General features: G+C 39.4%; 1 protein-coding gene across 7 annotated transcripts in view; it reads left to right on the top strand.

Annotated features, from left to right (window-relative positions):
* The window catches only part of brsk2b (BR serine/threonine kinase 2b), a 140,850-nt gene extending 122,857 nt beyond the window's left edge, over positions 1 to 17,993 (top strand). Inside the window, exons 12-20 of one of the 7 annotated variants that reach the window (XM_079604717.1) lie at positions 340 to 490; positions 1,106 to 1,159; positions 2,780 to 2,840; positions 5,521 to 5,728; positions 6,549 to 6,597; positions 8,075 to 8,198; positions 8,854 to 9,034; positions 9,708 to 9,797; positions 15,689 to 16,019. In XM_079604717.1, coding sequence (XP_079460843.1) covers positions 340 to 490; positions 1,106 to 1,159; positions 2,780 to 2,840; positions 5,521 to 5,728; positions 6,549 to 6,597; positions 8,075 to 8,198; positions 8,854 to 9,034; positions 9,708 to 9,797; positions 15,689 to 15,888 — 1,118 coding nt within the window. In that variant the 3' untranslated portion in view covers positions 15,889 to 16,019. Of the gene's footprint in view, positions 1 to 339; positions 491 to 1,090; positions 1,160 to 2,779; positions 2,841 to 5,070; positions 5,729 to 6,548; positions 6,598 to 8,074; positions 8,199 to 8,853; positions 9,035 to 9,707; positions 9,798 to 15,688; positions 16,020 to 16,176 lie in introns of those variants that run through there. The other 6 variants (XM_079604715.1, XM_079604712.1, XM_079604716.1 and 3 more) reach the window with 6 other exon arrangements.
* Positions 17,994 to 19,312: the final 1,319 nt, after the last annotated feature.

Here is a 19,312-nt window from a genome sequence, read left to right on the forward strand (position 1 = left end):
CATGTGTGTGTACTGTATTTATATATACAAAATAATTATACACAGTACACACACATTTATTATGTAAACACAAACTTTTATTTTGGATGCGATTAATCGCGATTAATCGTTTCACAAAACGAATTAATGTCAATGCTAAAAACAGTTGTGCTGCTCAATTTCTTTTTGAACTAATACTTTTTCTGAATTCCTTGATTAATAGAAAGTTCAAAAGAACAGCATTTATTTGAAATATAAATCCATTATCCAATCCAATTTTCTATTATGAACGCCATAGGCTTAATGGGTTGTTCTCATGTGTTTGGGATCATTGCATGTATGATATTCTGGTCTCATCAGATCCACCCAGGAAGCGAGTGGACTCTCCACTCTTGACGAGGCACAACAAGAGGAGGCCGGAGCGCAAGTCTATGGAGGTGCTGAGCGTGACAGAGGGCGGTTCTCCTGTTCCTGTGAGACGCGCCATCGACATGGCACAACACGGACAGAGGTACACGCTCCTCTATTATTTACTAAACTCTACCGTCGTAGCAGCAAGTGCCACAGTGAGAACGGCAGAAAGTATGTCACGTTTTGTGAAGCCTTGAAAGAAACATTTGAAGACAATGACGTCTGTCATAAAAGCAAAAATAAACTTTGGAACAATGAAGTTCACAGCTATCAGAAGCTGCATACTAGCTTTGAAATGCTTTTTAAATGGCACATGAAGAGTAAAATAAATGAGATCAATGAGCTCAGCTAAATCTGTGGAAAAAGAAAACAATGCTTTCAGAGTGTTTTACTATTCTCTGAAAATCCGTTTCTCAGCTATAGTCAAGCAGCTAAAGCATATAGCATGCTAAATGTGCCATATGGTCAATGTTGACTTCTCAGATTGGTTTGAAGGGGAACAATGGGATTGTTAATGTGCCTTTCATTTTTCTGTATCTTTGACACATTTTGTTACAGATTTGTTTGACTTTTTTACATGTTCATTGTGATCCATTTCATCAGCCCCATGTCCTTTCCCTGTGTAGATGCTTTGGCTCAACTCCATGATTACTTATTACTTATTGTAAATTTACTCTAACTTTACTCTCTCTTACTGTAGTAAATCTGTTTTCAGTAAAAGCTTGGATATCTCAGATGCCAACCCCATACTGCAAAGCAAAGAGGAGAGGTACAAACCACCGCCTTGCTTTATTTTCTTCTCTGAAGATGCAGTGGGGTTTTTAACACTCGAAACATGCAACAGAGAGCACTGGCCTTTTTTCAACCACTGACATTTGAGATCTCAAGAGCTTAGCTTGCTTAAGAGGGAGTTTTTTCTTTTTAAAAGTGGAAGTCGCACGTGTAAACAAGAGTTTTTTCCTCCCGGTTTGGCCTCTCAGTTTTGGTAAAGCAGCGGCCCTCTGGCTCCCTCCACACACATCAAAAGCATCTTATCTCCCTTATTTTGCCTTTCATGTTTCGTTTGATGTCTGGCATTTTTGTCCCTTGGTAGATCCCAAATTGTTAATTTCTTCCCCTCGCTCTCGGTTTGCCTTCACGCTTCTCTTGCCTTCACCCTGGATGTTTGTTTTTCTTCGAGTGATGTGTGCACTTACAGTAGGTGAGAGACAGAGGTTATCCGATTGTTTGTGTTCATCTGTTCAGGCATTTTTCTTCAACCTTGAGTTTCACTGTCATGTCCTACATCTGCATTCACTGAGTCTGTTTAATCTGCCAGATAACAAAACGGGCCTCGAATATTTCTTTATTTTTTTGCATTGAGTATCGGGGCTGAATTAGGCACTAGCAAATGAATTGTGTTGAATGCATGTTAACAATTCAAAGTGTAATGACTTACTTGAACTGAAAAGCTCCCCTGCATCTTTTATACAATTTAATACAGCATTTTTTACAAGCGGTAGTTATCTTAATATACTTGTAGCTTCTCTCTTGTAAAATATTAATGATTCACTACATATAAAATCTTTCATTGCTTAAACAGTAGAAATATTTTCTCATTATAGTCACTATCCTCTAGTGCCTGACCTTTCTTTCCACAAATTACTTTATTCCATAGCCATTTATTACGCATATAAAGAGCTCTCTTCCTGATGCCGTGTTTGGCTAAGCTAATTAGCTAAATGCAAGAGGCATATAATGAACATCAGCGTTGCGCTGAATCAGGCCGCTGTGTATTTGGTGTTGTGATTTTTACGCTTGAATGAGACAATTTGAGACCACGCATAATTCTCATCTAAGTAGCATTTGCAAATGCAATTGATCAGTGTATGGATCAAATCCTTCCTGGAGTCAAATCATGTGAGTCTGAATGTTGACACCTTTAAGGGTGATTTACTGTTTCAATTTGCCTTGATGACAAAACCCATTGTGTCCACGGTCAATTAAATCCCAATCATTTATTGGAGAAGCACTGAAGCTCACCATCTAATACACAATGAAATTCGGAAGTCTCATACAGAACCTCATACAAGGTTGTGATGACCTTTTGCATTCTTAGGATGAGTAATGATACATTGCTCAAATTTAATTGCAACTTAAAAATGTAAAAATAGCATGATCAACAAAAAGACCTATAGGCCTGCATTGAATTTTGACATATAATTAACAGAAATGCAATTTATAGTGAAACATAGAGGTCTTGTGTGATACTGCTGTCTCTGTCCAAGTGTCAACTCAATTATTTATTCATGTTTCACTCAACACAACATGCTTACCCTCCTATACAGTTACGAGAGTGTGCTATACATGGGGTAGAAATGTCTTTACTATTTATGTTGTGTAACTTTAGGTCTCGGTCCATCAGCGGAGCCTCTTCTGGTCTGTCCACTAGTCCCCTCAGCAGTCCACGGGTAAGCTTTGCATCAATGCTAAATCATTTGTTTCACTCAAAGCGTTTGGTTGTGCTGCAGTCCATAGCCAGCTGGTGTGGCATCTATCTACATAACATCTATTGATGAGAAACTCATGTCTCAAGACACATCTGATCTGCAATCATTCAGCATGAACATATGCATCAACAGGTGGTACAGATGCACTACTGTGTACACTAAGAAAAAAATACTTAGCAAAAATGCATTCAATTGATCAAAAGTGACAGTAAAGACTTCTTTACAAAAGATTGTTCCTTTGAACTTTCTATTTAGCAATAAATCTTTAAAATGCAGTAGTTATGCTAAGCATGATAGACTAATTGAATCAAGGTTTCCACAAAAGTATTAAGCGGTACAGCTGTTTTCAGCATTGATAGTAATAAGATATGATGCTGAAAATTCTGTTTTACCATCACAGGAATAAAGTACATTTAAAAATATATTAAAATAGAAAACAGTTGTTTTAAATTATTGTATTTCACAATAGTACTGTTTTACTGTAGTTTTGATCAAATAAATGCAGCCTTCGGAATACGAGACTTCTTTAAAAAAAATGTGAAGTATGTGAATACATTATTTAGTTACCGATGCATATGATATTAATAGGCTAGGTTGAAAGTGCTACACCTAATTTTATAAAATACTGTATGTAACAAGGGGCCCAATGCAATATGAAAGATTTGTTTCTCCAGAATTGGTGATGATGAAGCATTAATGATAATTATGTATATTGTTAGCTATGTTAACAAGACAGTCGTTTATATATCACTTATAAGCTCAAAAACTGCAGCAACATCACTGTCTGCCCCTACCGGTCCACGTTTACTACTAGCCCAATCAGTCTGCCATGCTTAGCATAATTACTGCTAATCTATGCCCAATTCACAGCCTTGTTGCCTTGAAATATTTGAAGCCCAAGTCACTAATGGCTTGTTAAAATCCCTTGAAAATCCCTGGTTTCAAACCAACGGTGAAGCCTCTGGACGTAGCCAGCTTTTACAGTTGATTTGTTTAAAGCGGCTAACCGATTACAAATCCACTACTAAGACTTCCCAATATGCAGTCCTTGAGTTACATCAAGGAATTCCCTACAGGATTCATCCCAAAGTCAATTCCGAATCTGACCTGATCAAATATTCTACAGTTTGAAATGTTCTACATTTTCCGAATGGCGTCAGAGTTGACCTTTTACTGTTAAAAATGGCTCATGTAGAGAACATGCTTGGTGGAAGTAATTTAAATTAGTCTGTGAAGAAATCCTTGATACAGCTCATCTGAGATTAGTTTTACTGCTCAGACAGAGACTTAAAGGTTTGTCATGGAAGAATCTTCCCTGCGGTATGAAAGAGCTTTAAAAATCCATTTTATTGCATTTGTGCTCCCCTTTATGCTCGTGCTACGGTTGCAGCTGGTACAGTTAACGCACCATTGTATTTCTTTTTAATGTTTTACAATATGCTTGATGAGCTTTTACTTCACTTATTGTAATCACACTCTTCACTTCTAGTGGCCCGTATTGTATCGATCCCCCCCGTTTCTGACCCAATTATTATTATTATTATACAGCGTCATCTGTCAAACAGCATCCTCATATCATTCCTCCAGCAGCAGCATTGTACTCTATGCTCTGGTTAATGGTCAACTGCACTTATTTTCACTAGCCATTTCGATAGTGTGGCGCTATTGTCTTGAAAAACTCAAATTGTTGAGTCAGTACGTACATACTGTGACTTGTCACATTTTATGGCATTTCTACTGAATATATGATGATTATTTCAAATGATATGAGGCATTCTGACAATAGCGTCCTTTTAAGGCAAAGCTCATTGCACAAATTTCCTGCTTGCTTAGTCAGTGCTGAAAACACCTTTTTTAATTTCATCCCAACAACAACCCGGAGCTTTTTGTTGCTAATTTCTGTTCGGTTTTGATTTGTTTTGGGGACACTGGATTGGGAACATTTTATTTCCACTGTCTTGTTGCCTCTTGGCTGGTTGTGCTAATGGCATGTTTTTTCTTTCTTTCTTTCTGCATTTCCTCCCTCACCTCTCATCATCGGTGCCTTGTTCACCATCCTTTCATTTTTGGTGTCGGTGTGTGTGTGTGTGCGTCTGCGCCGTAATGCCTGTTAACTACGGGGCCGTGTGTTGTGTGTATGGGCTGTGTTGGCTCTTTTTATGCTGCTGGCTCTGTGCATGCGCTCCTCCAGCCCATGCGACGGTTCGCCGTTCCTCCACAATCCGCAGAACTCACGCAGTCGCCCAACCACAGCCCCACCCACGCGCCCGTGTCCCGGCTGAACGGCATAGGCCCCCACTCCCCCAAAACCTTTCAACCAAAGACACGTGTCCATCAGCCCAACAACAAAACCCAGACACTTCCAGCCAAGCCCAAAGTTGCTGACAAGCCCCTGCAGGTCACCAGGTCCAACCCGCTCCCTAACACGACGGCAGTGCCATCTGTGGCCAAGTCGGAACCTTCTACACCCTGCCAACCCATGCCCCCGCCAATGCCTGGCAGCCCGAAAGTGCGCCGGCCACCGCTCACGGTGCCACCCAAGCTCTCTGTTCCCCTTACTCCCCTTTCACCCATCCGGCTTCACCACCTTCACCCGCTGGCCGGGACTGACCACAACGGCAAATCTATCCCCACCATACAGGTTACGCCCCACCCCTCTCCCAGGGGCAGCCCATTGCCAACTCCAAAAGGAACACCAGTGCACACGCCTAAGGAGAGCCCAGCTGGGACCCCTAGCCCAACGCCTCCCCCCAGCCCCTCCATTGGAGGAATGCCATGGAGAACACGCCTCAACTCCATTAAGAACAGCTTCCTTGGCTCACCACGATTCCACCGCAGGAAACTACAAGGTACCAGCAGCGCCGGAAACATCCTGAAGCAGTTGTTTCACTCTTTAACATAATCTGCCCAGTGGATGCAGGTGAAAATTTTCCATTTTGACTAAATTTAGCACATTCATGTGTATTGCCTCTGATAAAATCAATAAACAAATGCCATTAAAACTAGGGATGAACTTCTGTTTTGATCTGGACGAAACCAATTCTTTTAAAATTCTATAGTATTTTACTTTTGGGTAAATCAATGAAAATTAAAAACACTGAAATTCTAAATGTAAAAATTGCAGAAATTAGAATGCACATTTATATTAAAATGAATTATAAGATGATACCAATATATTGTATGTTATAAGACCCTATGTATGGCAGTAACGCAATGATATGCAGGATCAGGTGCAAAGTAAGCCACTAGCATATAGGAAAGCATTTAAGTGAACGAATTATGCTTGCTAATCCTTTTTTATTGCGGTCTTCAGTTGATGTTCCCCTCTTAGCTAGGTATAATCTCTAAGGACTGATTTTACAGATCGCTGGGTAATAAACTCACTGATACTCCATTATCAGCTATATCTGGTGATATATCTAGTAATGATAATGAAAACTGCACAAGCATCTCCCTTCACCTCCAGCTGTTCCTCTTTCCCCCTTCTACCGGGAAGAGGATCAGATGAGCTGATAGAAGGGGGGGTTGAATTACTCTTAATCTCTGCAGGTTTGGAGTAATTAGCTGTGGTTAATCAGCATTCCCCTCCTCAGGTTGTAAATGTCTAATCTCTCTGGATATGGTATGATGCAAATTCCACTGAGGCTTGTTTGCTTTGTTTCTCTCCAGTTCCCACACAAGAGGAAATGTCCAGCCTAACACCAGAGTCTTCCCCCGAGTAAGTATTAGCTATTTTCAAAGACAATCGAGTAAAATATGCGGTGTTATTAAATCCCAAAGTGTGAAAGAGACATTCAAATAATATAAAATTATAATTGAATGCAGTTCAATATTCATTCTTTTACTTGGCATCACCTTTTGTGGTAACCTGGGTGGCTTAGAGTTAAATCACCAACACTCAATTAAAGCTTGTTTAATTAAGACACTTAACTTTTGCTCTTTATACTTTCTTTTTCTCCAAATTTAATTTTGAGTCAAAAGGAGCTCTGAAAACGTTGCAGCTAAAGTTAATGTTGTGGTCCAAGCTCTGTTCATGGCCCCATTAGCCTAGTTTGTTGCTAAAGACATTATCAGGGAATAGTTTGTCATGAATAATTCAGTGTTTTAGTTCCACTTAGCTTCACAGCCACACAGAGCAGCACCACAGTGGAAACTTTCTTCTGGAGTGTTTTCTTCTTATGTTTCTGTTGTTAAGTTTTTGGTGAGCTGGTGTCACAGTATGTTGTCTGGCTCAAAGATAGCCTTGATTGTCATTGACTTTTGTAAAATCCCAGCGATGTCAAGCAGGGCTGAGAAATGAGCCATGTGCCAGCATTCATACCTCCATAGAGGCTTTTTTTTAAGTTTTAGTAACTTTTCATTGCTCCCCCACCCCAGAGGACATTTCAGTTGTCAGCAAATACCGTGTTGTGACTAACCCCTGTCATCTCTAGTTTACCAATACTAAAACTATGTGTTTTCTCTCAAATTTTAAATGCAGAATTGAAAAAAATAGTTTTTGAGGTTTGCATGGTGCTTCACAGCATATATATCATACAAGTTTTGAATTGTTTGACAGCCCGTGCAGTGCAGTCACTTTTTTTTCCATTTCTTGCCATGTCCAAGAGACACATCAACTGACAGACAACTTACTAACTCGCATCTCGACAGCATTCAGTCTGTATTTTACTTAGAGACAAATTCAGCCAAGCTCTGCGGGGGAACCTCCGCTGATACTGTATGTTGTCACTGTGAACCAACTTTTTCAAAATTTAACTTATCAATCTGAAATTCTTCTGCCAACTCTTCTTCACTATTGGAGAAGCTGAAATATATACACTACCATACAAATGTTTGGGGTTAGCACATATTATTATTGTTATTATTATTAAATCGTTAGATCAAAAGTGACAGTAAAGACATTTAAAAGGAATGCGAAAGATTTCAAATAATAAGATCATAAATATTTCTTAAAAATCAAATCAGTGTATTAGAATGATTTCTGAAGGATCATGTGACACTGAAGAAAATTTTTTTGTTGCCATCACTGGAATAAATTACATTATAATAATAATATTACACAATATTACTGTTTTGTATGTGATAGCATGCAACATTATTCAAACATGTATACCTGATTAATGCATGGTATGTGAGTTGAGTGATGTTTGTTTGTATTGTGTTGTCTTCTTCACTCCTGTTTGTCTTCTTCACAGACTTGCCAAAAAATCTTGGTTTGGAAATTTTATTAACCTTGAAAAGGAGGAGCAGATCTTTGTGGTGATTCGGGACAAGCCTCTGAGCTCCATCAAAGCAGATATTGTCCATGCCTTTCTCTCTGTAAGTCTCAGATGAGTGTGTACATTCTGCCACCATTTACTCTCTCACGTCATTCCAATCCGGCTCGACTTTCTTACTTTCATGGGTTTCTTTTACTTTCTTTTAAGTATCAAAAAGGATGTGAAAGCATCATAAAAATATCAGAAATATCAGACTTGTGTGCTATATTTAATGTTTTTTAAAGTCACGTGATTTATCTGTGTGACAACAGACCAGAATTTATGTTGTTATTGATTGACAATCATCATCTAATGGGCTGTTAACATCTGCGACCGAATCACTGAGTCAGTTAGTACAACCGAGTTGAACAAATCATTCAGACCTGTTTTGTGAACTATTAATTGATTAGTTGAAAAGATCTGACACAAAATAAAGATTAATTTGCAAATCAGACATCACTTAACTCATGGACGCAGTGATAGTTTTGAGGCTTTTTTTTTAGTTTTTTTTTTGTTTTTTGTTGCCATTTTGGAACTTGATAGCCCCAGAGCTCTTTCATTGTCATTTATTTTGAAAATAATGTCCAGGATATTCTTTACAAATTCTCTTTTTGAAGAAATAAAGTCATTGGTTTCAAAAGACATCAGTAAATAGTCACAGAATGCTCATTTTGGGGTGAATGATTCTGTTTAAGACCTCTGTCCTTTTACCTCAGATTCCCAGCCTCAGCCACAGTGTGGTGTCTCAGACGAGTTTCCGGGCAGAATACAAGTCCACGGCCGGCCCCACCGTGTTCCAAAAACCAGTGAAGTTCCAGGTGGACATCACCTACACCGAAAGCACGGCTGCCACCAAGGAGAACGGCATCTACTCTGTCACTTTCACACTGCTCTCAGGTAACCATGCCGACAGAGAGAAGCCCATTTTGATGTCATGCACTCGCCGGCAGCCAATAGAAACACAGAGGGATGTGTGTGTGTGTGTGTGGGTGATGGAGAGGCTGGTTGATGATGTTGAACTTTGTCTGTCGCAGTGGTGAGAGAATTTTTTCCCTCTCTCGTTCCGCTAGCGGTTCCCTTCCTCCATTACACTCCCCCTCTCTTAAGCTGAAAATAGACCAACTGCTCGAGGGGGTAATGGAAAAAATTTAACTAAAAGAGGCCTTTTTGCCTCCTGGTAATCACTATGCATTTTCAACCTGCTGTGTTTCAAAGGACAATCCAAAAAGATCCCATGCTGCTGGTGCCATTACTGCAAACCCTGTTCCTCTCTTTTCATTTCCCCCCTTCCTCGTTTTTGCTCTCTTGGCTACACAAAAGGGATTGAATCTTGTTCTTAAAGTCACGCATTTTGCATGCGCACGTGTCATAAACTCAGCCGTAGGCCAAATGCAACATAAAAATCAGCCCCATCCCATTAGACTTTACGAGGCAGCCGCTAGAGGGAATCAACCCAGGATGTATCAGCATAAATGGACATTCGTTTCAAAAGACACACATGTACCAGTCTGTGCGGGATCACTGCGAAACATTCAAAGAGGTGTTGTCTGTGTTTGCGTGTCCCCCGTAGGTCCCAGTCGACGCTTCAAACGGGTGGTGGAGACGATTCAGGCTCAGTTGTTAACTACACATGACCAGCCTGGTGTCCAGCAGCTGTCTGGTGAGTGGCCTATCCCTCTACTGACACACCTCTTTCTCTGGCTCTCTCTCTCTTTCTCTTTCCTGCTTTCTTACACAGCATCCTGAACATGCATGGCGCCTAGCCCACCCTCGCAGAGCACTGAACGCTGCACACACCCATCAAGGTCAAACGAGTCTTTCCAGTGTTTCAAATTATTGTTAGAGCTTGTTTCAAAGACGTTTCCAGGCCGTCAATGTGCAAATACACTTCTCAAAAGGGTTAAAGACAATGTATCCACTGTTCCATTTATGTCGGATGTGATGTCTTATTTAAAGGTGCTGGAAATACACGTTTGACCTTATCAAAGAACATAGCACAGAACTGCATTGCAAGGCACTGGCACACACGCGCGCACACTCTCCTTAGCAGTCACACACGCTCACTGTGCATGCTAGAGCACACTCGCGTGTATTAACAAGGGTTTATATCCATATCCAGGAAATGTCTTGCAAATATTAAAATCAAACCTGTGTCCCAGTTAAACGAATGTGGCTTCAAACTGTTCGTTTTACGAGCAGAAATGTGATGGGCTAGACTGTGGTTCCTGCTGGAGATGATGAAATAAGAGAACAGAGAAATCCTTCGCCTGTCTTCTCATATTGTCACATTGTGCACATGGTGAAGAGCCTGTTACAGCTCCCTCTGCTGGACAGCTCCAAATCCTAACTGTCCAAAAGCAATCAAAGCAGTAATACAGAAAAGGGAGTTTGGCATATAATTTCTGCATTATCGTATGTCTACTGTGCACACTAAGTACATTTTCCATGTGCATAAAATACCTGGATGACTTGCATACTGTACGCCAAAGTGTTCACACTGCATTGGGTAGTGTATCCCATAATGCAATGTTCAACTTCCATTTCCATTTCCAGTGTATATATATATATAATCAAGTCAAAATATTAATGCCTGATATCCTCCGACTGGATGGAATCATAATCTGAAGCTAAAATGTTTGAGTTTTTGCCCATAATACACTTCTGTAAAATCTATTTTAAGCAACTAGCATTGACTCATCCACACTAAAAATAGGATGCTTTCTGTTTCACATACTATCTTTTAAAAATAATAGTAGGCACTCCAGCAAGCAATAGCTGTCATTTCACCATCTCGGCTAACTATAGACCCGATATAGTCCGACTATGAGTAACCCACTTCTATCCAAAATAACCTTGAATTTGGTGATGTCGTTTTTGCCTAAATAACTTTCGAGATGGATGATATTCCATCATGTAAGCAAATTCAACAGTGATAACAAGGTGTTTGGTTTCATTTCTTTGACATGTTCTATGCATAGCCTGTGCGCCTATTCTTGGGCTATGGTTTAGACATCTATTCAATTTTCACTGACAGCCCAAATTTTGCCTTATTTTAGCCTAGACGTCAGGGCTGTGTGTCCGGCTATTAGACATCTTTCTAAACGCAAAATTGCTTGCTGAGATCCACTGTGCTAGTATTGGTGTACTGTTTCATTCATTACTCTGGAAATGGAAGGTCAATTTGGACATTTTGTATAGTGAGGTACAATGCCTGTCACTGTGTGCTCTGGTTGTAGGCTGCAGATTGTAGCAAATGTAACAGGTCATCTATGTATTCAATGTTACAGAAAATGAGTGTGGACAGTATAGCCTACATTCTGCACACTGCAAAAATAGTATCAGTGTTGTAGTATGCCGTTTCAAACAAAACCCCTCTCTCTCAATGCCTAATTCTATAAAAGATTCGGGAAACAGGATTTACGAAATTCTATTCATATTGTGCATTTGGATTGTCTTAAAGAAGAGCTGTTATCAGGACGTGACCCATCACCAGTGTAGCCATCGTGCCATCCTCTCACCCTGTCAATCACATCCACCCCTTCCCCCTGGCTTTGCCCTTCACCCCCTGCTCTCCCACGGCTCATGGTCACGGTGGCTGTTGAGTGAATGGGCACGTGAGCTTGACTGTCCTGTCCTTACTGACCGTGAGCAGACCTGCACAGCACTGATCACCAGCATGCTTCACTCTCAACAGATGTGGCCACGCTATAAACATCTGTGCAAGAAGGTCGAATCACTGAGTTCGTGTCAATACTGTAAAGTCAACGGGGTGCATTGAGAATGTCAATATACTGTAGGCTGAATATTTTATTTGATCGGACATGTTACAGTAATATGTCATGTTCCTTTGACAGGAAAGCGTTCAAAGGGTGGTAAGAGGTTTATTTTAACACTCCTGCCACGGTGTATGTCACTTTTGTTATCATACACACGGTGTCCAATATGTGGCACTTATACACAGAGACTTATAAAGGGATAGTTCACCAAAAATGTTTAATTCTGACATCATTTACTCACTCTCACGTTGTTCCAAACCCTTAAGCATTCCTCTTTGAAACGCTTATCTTTAGCGCATCAAAAAGTAGAAGAGACACAATTGGTTTAAATTATGAACTTTTTTTTTTTTTTTTTTTTGGGAGACTTGAATTAAACTGCTGATTCATATAGATTATTTTTACGATCTATTTTTGTACTTTTGATGTGTTAAAGTTTTGGTTGCATGGACTTTCAATGGAGGGACAGAAAACATTTGTATTTGTTTTACAAAGATGAACACAAGTCTTATGGGTTTGGGTGAGTAAATGATGACAGAATTTCATTTTTGGGTGAACTAACCCTTGAAATATAAAATATGCACAGATGTGTTGATGTGTGTGTGTGTGTGTGTGTGTGCATGATCTCACTTGATAGGACAATCCATGAAAGTTTAAATTCTCCAGAGAGATGAAAGCTTCATGCATACTTCATGTTGTTTTTCTCTCCGTATTCAATTCTTGCATCACTCTACTTTTCTTTGTGGGTCAATTGTTGCATCTGAATCACTTTGGTGAAAGGCCTCATTAATTTAGACATTTAATCAGCAGCTCTTATGAATCTGTTAAACCAGGTTTTCTATTTGAAGATAACGTTGAGCTTTTACGTTAGCATGCATCTCAGCACCTCTGCTTTCTAAACACTTCTTTCATGTTGATCATTTGGGACTTTTTACAGTAGAAATAATCATCTGTAGAATCACTGTGTAATGAGGGGTAGAATACTAAAGGGACTAGTTTGCTCAGCGTGACCTACTTATGTACTGTAGGTCCCTGTAAATACAATATTAAAACAAGTACCAGTAAAGTCTGTTCAGATTTTTTGAGGTTTACTATAGGATTAATAGTAGTTTTGAAGGAAGAGAGTAGTCACTATAGCCATTACTAACACACAAGATCTTAGGAACTATACAATAAGGCATCAATTGTATAATTCCCATAGCTCATTTACAATTTCAGCTGCTTTCTTTCTTCTTCCTTTTTTATATAATACCATAATCCTGGATTGTAATACGTCAGTTCATATTGATGTAACCAGGATGCATTCAAATCTGGAATATGGTAACTACAAATATAATTGTATAAGTTAATTTGTAGGGTGAGACATAAATCCTCAGTTTAGCCTCTGTGAATTTACGTGGTCCTCCGCTTCGTGCTGTTGAAAGGAACAGTTGCTGCTGTTCCTAAACCTTTCCACTTTCCAATAATAACACTTACAGTGGACCAGTGAAAATCTAGCATGGATGAAATCTCACAAACTTATTGCAAAGGTGGCATCCTATCACAGTACCATGCTATATATAAATAAACATATATATGGCTACTATGTGCTTGATTTTATACACCTGTGGCAATGGGTCAAACTCAATAATTCGATAATTTAGAGGTGCGTGTGTCCCAATACTTTTGTCCATATAGTGTATTTCACTGCAGCTCAGAACATTCCCCATATAAGAGAAAAATAGCCATGCTTTACCGGTAGTTTTCTGCATCTGTAATAGTTTACCGAGCATAAATCTAAACAGAGATGAACATTTGCAATGTCTCACAGTAGAAATGCTGAAACGGTGTCCTGAGTGTCTCAAAGCTGCCACAGCTGTCATGTCTCTTGGAGAGTCTCCTAGGCTGTGGTAAAGCAGCCTGTCATGATGTTGAGAGGAGTCCAGATTGTGTTGAGAGACTCAGAGACAAGCTCTGGGACTAAGGCAATCTACTCCAGTGTTCACATAGGCCACGTTCTGCCATGCTATAGCCTGTGTTATCGGGGATGCTGCTACTCAGCCACTTATGAAATTGGAAATAGAGGTGATGGTTTGCAAGCCTGTGTTGGTGTCAAATAGGGTGTGTAGTTAATCCCTTTGAACCGGCCGTCAGGTGTATTCAGAATCTGCAACAATTTGTACCACTGCATTTCAATGATGAATTTAGCATTATATATGTAGCTGTATATGTACACGGGTGTAAATATAGCATTTGACAATGTTTTAATTCAATTATGGTTAAGTCATGTAATACATCATGACATTTGTTCATGATTCCATTCAGCTCAGTGGTTTTAGCACCATTTTTAATTTATTAAATAATGAAGACACGTTTAATTAGAGTAGGGTTGGGATCAAGTCTAATTCTTTTAAAAAATAAATAAATACTGGAACCAAATGATTTCATGTTCTTCAACATGTATTCTTCCGCTGCTACAGTATGAACAGAACACTGTACTAAAATACTCTGGCAGGGTTTCCGTTATCATTCAGGGGCGCTGCAACAACACACAGGGTGAAACATACAGAAACAAGTGTAGACCCGATAGTTATGAGTCAGGTTGTCTTGCAAACAGTGTAGTCCAATTTCTGAACAAAAGACTATTATGAATCGGTTCTTTAAAGTAAATCAAACAAATTCAGTGTGACCAGTGTAGCCCGATTCACAAACAAATGATTCATCAAATGATGACCAAGTGATTCAAAAACCTACAGCAAAACCATTGTCGTCCGATTCGCTAAGAATGATTATTGAACTGGTTCTTTTAAGTCAATCCAAAACATAAACTGTCACTAGTGTAGTCTGATTCCCAAACAAATTACTCTTATAAACAAGTTAGTCAAGTCAAGTCATCTTCATTTATATAGCGCTTTTAACAATGTGACCCAGACAGTGTCGGCCCAGATCCGGCCCACATCCGGTATGTGGATTCCACATGGTTCAGATGTGGGCTGGATCTGGGCCGACACTATGTTGCTGTCTGGGAAGTGAATCAAAAACACATAACTCGACCAGTTCCAATTTGTGAAAAAAATAGAAGATTCTTATAAACTGGTTATTTTAAGTGAATCAAAATCATAACTAGACCAGTTCCAATTAGCGCAAAAAATATTGTATAAACCGGTTATTTTGAGTGAATCAAGACCAAACAACATGACCAGTGTAGTCCACTTTGCAAATGAACATGTATTATGAACCGGTTCTTTTAAAGGAATCAGAAACGTACATAATGACCAGAGTAGTCCGATTTGTGAACAAATTAATCAATCACAGTTTTCATTCTCAGGTGTACCAATGCATATTTACACCCCCAATGTATACTATATAGCCTACCATATACAATATTTGCAATTCTTCATTGATGTATATTCACACACAATTTGCATTCCTAAACCTCATCAGTACAGATACATTTCTTTGCAATGCATCAACAGCCACATTTTTTTTTTCATTCCATCCAGTGAAGATCACAGATCAGATGGAGACTGCTCAGCCACAGATACTCACTACCACAATAAGACCTTTGAACAGTAATACAGCTGTACTGTCAAACAGTTAACATGCCTGCAGATGTGTGCTGAATCCGTGTCAGATACATGGCTTATCGTCTCCAGTTTACGCAGTCTCATCCTGCCTCTCATCATCTCACCTTGCCTCGTCTGTGATCCTCATTGTTCATTTATTTGTTCTCTGTCTCTCTCTCTCTCTCCTTTCTTGTTTTCTTGTTCTTCTCCTCTTCTCCCATCTGTGCACCCAGGCAGCCCATTGAGTAACTTCTTTGACGTAATTAAACAGCTCTTTTCAGACGAGAAGAACGGGCAGGTGTCCCATCCGCCCGGCACGCCCAAGCATGCCAACAGCAAGAGACACGAGCCTGAGCCTAATGACTCCAAATGTCCATCTGGCCAAGACAAAGCCAAGATGGCACCATCAGTTGGGACACAGGAACAACCTTAAAACCTGGAGAAATGCTAGATCGCTAGTTTTAAAATAAAATAAAAGAATCCAGTCACGGTGACTGCTGAAAGGATGTTGTTGACTCAAGTTGGTTTTAACCAAGCCTCTACAAAGTTTTATATAACGGAATGAATATTGAAGTACTGTATGTACTGACCCGACACTTTACAAAAGGCGCATACATACAGACACACTTTTTTTTTCTCTCTCTCTCTCCAGTGTTGTTTGTTCTTCACAGTGTCTCGTTAAATTCTGTTTTATGATGCCTTTATTTATTTCTGCTACCAGGAATTATCCAGAAAACGTGTTAAAGCCCAAGTCCTGCTCTTGCACAAGATTCATGTATGGCACATTGATGGAGGGCACATTACACAGGAAGTTCAGTACAAGCCGCTGAGGGAAACTCCTCATTCTGATGCATCTAAACACCCCAAACACCAACAAGAGCTGTCCCAACCTATTCCTCAACTCCTTCCTCCTGCAGCTACTGTACATACAGCCACACATGTCCATGGATTTGGAGTGGAGCCTTAAAATAAAGATGTTTATGAATTCTCAATAAGCTAACCAACAATTCATCTTCTTTTATTTAAACATTCAGGTTTTATTTTCTTTTTTTTTTCAATCCTTGCTCGTCTTCTCCCCTATTCCTTCTCTCTGCTGATGCACACACAAACGTACATACAGGACATCGTTACAAAAGGACAAATGGCGAATGGAACTCTGGACATCATAACGCACGTGTTTGAGGAGTTGCCCTCGAGGACCGTTGTTGGATTGTATTCTTTCCATTGTATTTTTTTTTTTTTTTGAGTGAAATGAAGAATTTAAAGCATTTTATGAACTCAGTGTCATTGCTGTACAAGATTTGGAGAACCTATTTGAAAAATGATGGGGAGAACTTCGGTGGATGCTGTGGACTGGGATACGGGGGTGGGAGGGGGGGCGTCACAGTAAATGATCTATTCTGTTGTACAGACTAAAATATTCCTTATGTAACAAATGTCTATGAGTGACATTGCTTAGATGAATTGTGTTGCCACATACTGTTTGTCTTTTTTTCTCTCATGTAGCGTTCATGAAATGTTAGATTTGAATGACAATTATGCTTAATGTATTCAAGGATGTCAATTTTTATTTATTTTGTGTTGAATTTTTATTGAGAAACATCTGCGGGATTCAGAGACCTTTTTAGAAACCTTTTTTTTCTAACTTATTTATGTGTTTTTTTGTTGTCTTTTTTAATTTATTCAGCTGGGGAATATTTATATATACAAAACCGGCTGGTGAAGATTTTATTGTTTGCATCAGGGCGACTCGTCAGATTGTTTGAAGGATCTTGTGTTTTGTGTACGATAACACTTATCCGATTTTGTGAATGAAGCACTCTTTCTTTCCCGGCTTTGACCAGATTAAAGAGCTTGTAGTATATGTTAAATTATTTACTGGTAATTTAAGAATGTAGACTAGCCTCTTTAGGGTGGGGGTGGGGTGGGGTGGGGGTCTGAGGGATAATGAAGTATTGATATTTGTCACTCATCTCATTGTGCGTGTAAAACAGGTGGACGAGCTCAAATCACATGTTGTAAATAGACAACTTTGGGCAAATGACTTTCTTAAAACCATCAAGGGGATCCTGCTGCTCCTGACTCTATCTCTCGTATTGCATGTCCGACATTCGGCTTTAATTTGCATGATGTTGTGGATGTTAAATTTCTCCTCCCCTTCTCCTTTTCCATCATCGACTTGTTTTCCCCCGTTATCACGCCTTCATTTTCAGTTTGTCGTTTTTCCTCTCATCTCCCTTATCGTGAATGCTTTCTCGCCACATGCTCTACTGCATCATGCTCTCGGGTTGGGGGTCTGGGATGTCATAACACATGATCACTTATGGGAACATACAGTGTGGAGAATAAGTGGAGATGTAATCTAAGCAATACACATTGTTGTCCTTCATATTTTGTACTTTGGGAGAGCTGGATTGTAATGTATCACGGATTTGATTAATACAGAGCGGGAAAAATAGAATCGCCGCTAACGTATCCCCTTGTAACTACTGTGAACAACTTCAGTGCAACGGAAATAAATCCATTGACTTTGGGATGTTGGATGTGTGTTTGCTGTTTTCTGCTCTCATCTCTGCAACGTAGGGTAAGATGGGGCAAAATGAAGACCTTATTTTGAATCTGTTGACCATAGATGGCACAAAATCTCAACACATTCGATGAATGGATACATGTTATTCTTTATTTTGTCATTTCATCTGAATATACACATTTGTACGATTGTTAGTCCAAACAGATTTGAGGTTAATTGAATGATCTCTGACATTATATTATGGTGAATATCAAAGCTCTATTTGTTAATGAGGGATTTGTCGACACACTAATGCTTTTAGATTGTGGAGTGCAGTGCACATTGTTTTAAAATGAAACCCGTAGGGTAGGAATTGGCACAGAAGGCCCAGAGTTGCATGTATATATTTTTTATTTAAAACGTATGCATTTATGGGGTTATTATTCAGTAATTCCATGACTTAGATGTACATTTCAGACATCTTCGCTATTCATTTAAACCCTATAGGCTAATTAAGAGAAATTTGAATTCACAGAGTTGCTATTATGACATTATTTTCAAATAAAATGTGGGTCATATGTAAATATTCATGTCTGTAGCTACTTTAAAATAAACTTACCTTTCAAATAAATCTCTTTTAGGAGAGAGCGGGGACGGATGCAACACTTTTTGCATTTCCTTCATTCTCTCAGAGACTGTTTCTATTTGAAAGACAACATTTTTATACATAACCCCACATCTGTCAGCTACCCACCCACACTGCTGTGACATGCATATGATCATGTACATACAATTTATACTTGAATAGACAGAGAGATTCATGTCTGTTTTTGACCTGATTTATGACCTGTTTTTTTTCATGTGACGTTCAGCATAGAGCCTATAGGCTGCTTCCGAAATCGCATACTGTCTTTCGAGTAGGTACTTATTTTGAATGCCTAATTACGGTACTTCACGCCTGCTAAAAAAAAATATGAGAATGTAATCCGGATGTACTACATTCGCCATGTTGCCCTTATCACATGACCTACCATGTCAGTTGCATAGGTCACAAAAATCCTCTCCCGTGGCCTCTTGGGATAGTAAATCTTGCCAGAAGGTACTTTACTGTGAATTCGGACAAATGCTGATGATGTCCTAATTACCGTAAATAACGCTCCATATAGCCTACTTTAGAATAACTCTTGCTTGTACTTTGAACACATTGTCCTACAAGCAGGCTTTCAACAGTTCAGAATTGCTATAAGTATACCATTGTGTGAACACACCTATACTTCTTTTGTCACATACAGTTCTTCACCTACTACATAGAAGGGAAGTATGCAATTTGGGATACAGCCCTAGTTGT

Source organism: Phoxinus phoxinus (genome assembly GCF_949152265.1).
Source record: "Phoxinus phoxinus genome assembly, chromosome: 2".
Taxonomy (NCBI): domain Eukaryota; kingdom Metazoa; phylum Chordata; class Actinopteri; order Cypriniformes; family Leuciscidae; genus Phoxinus; species Phoxinus phoxinus.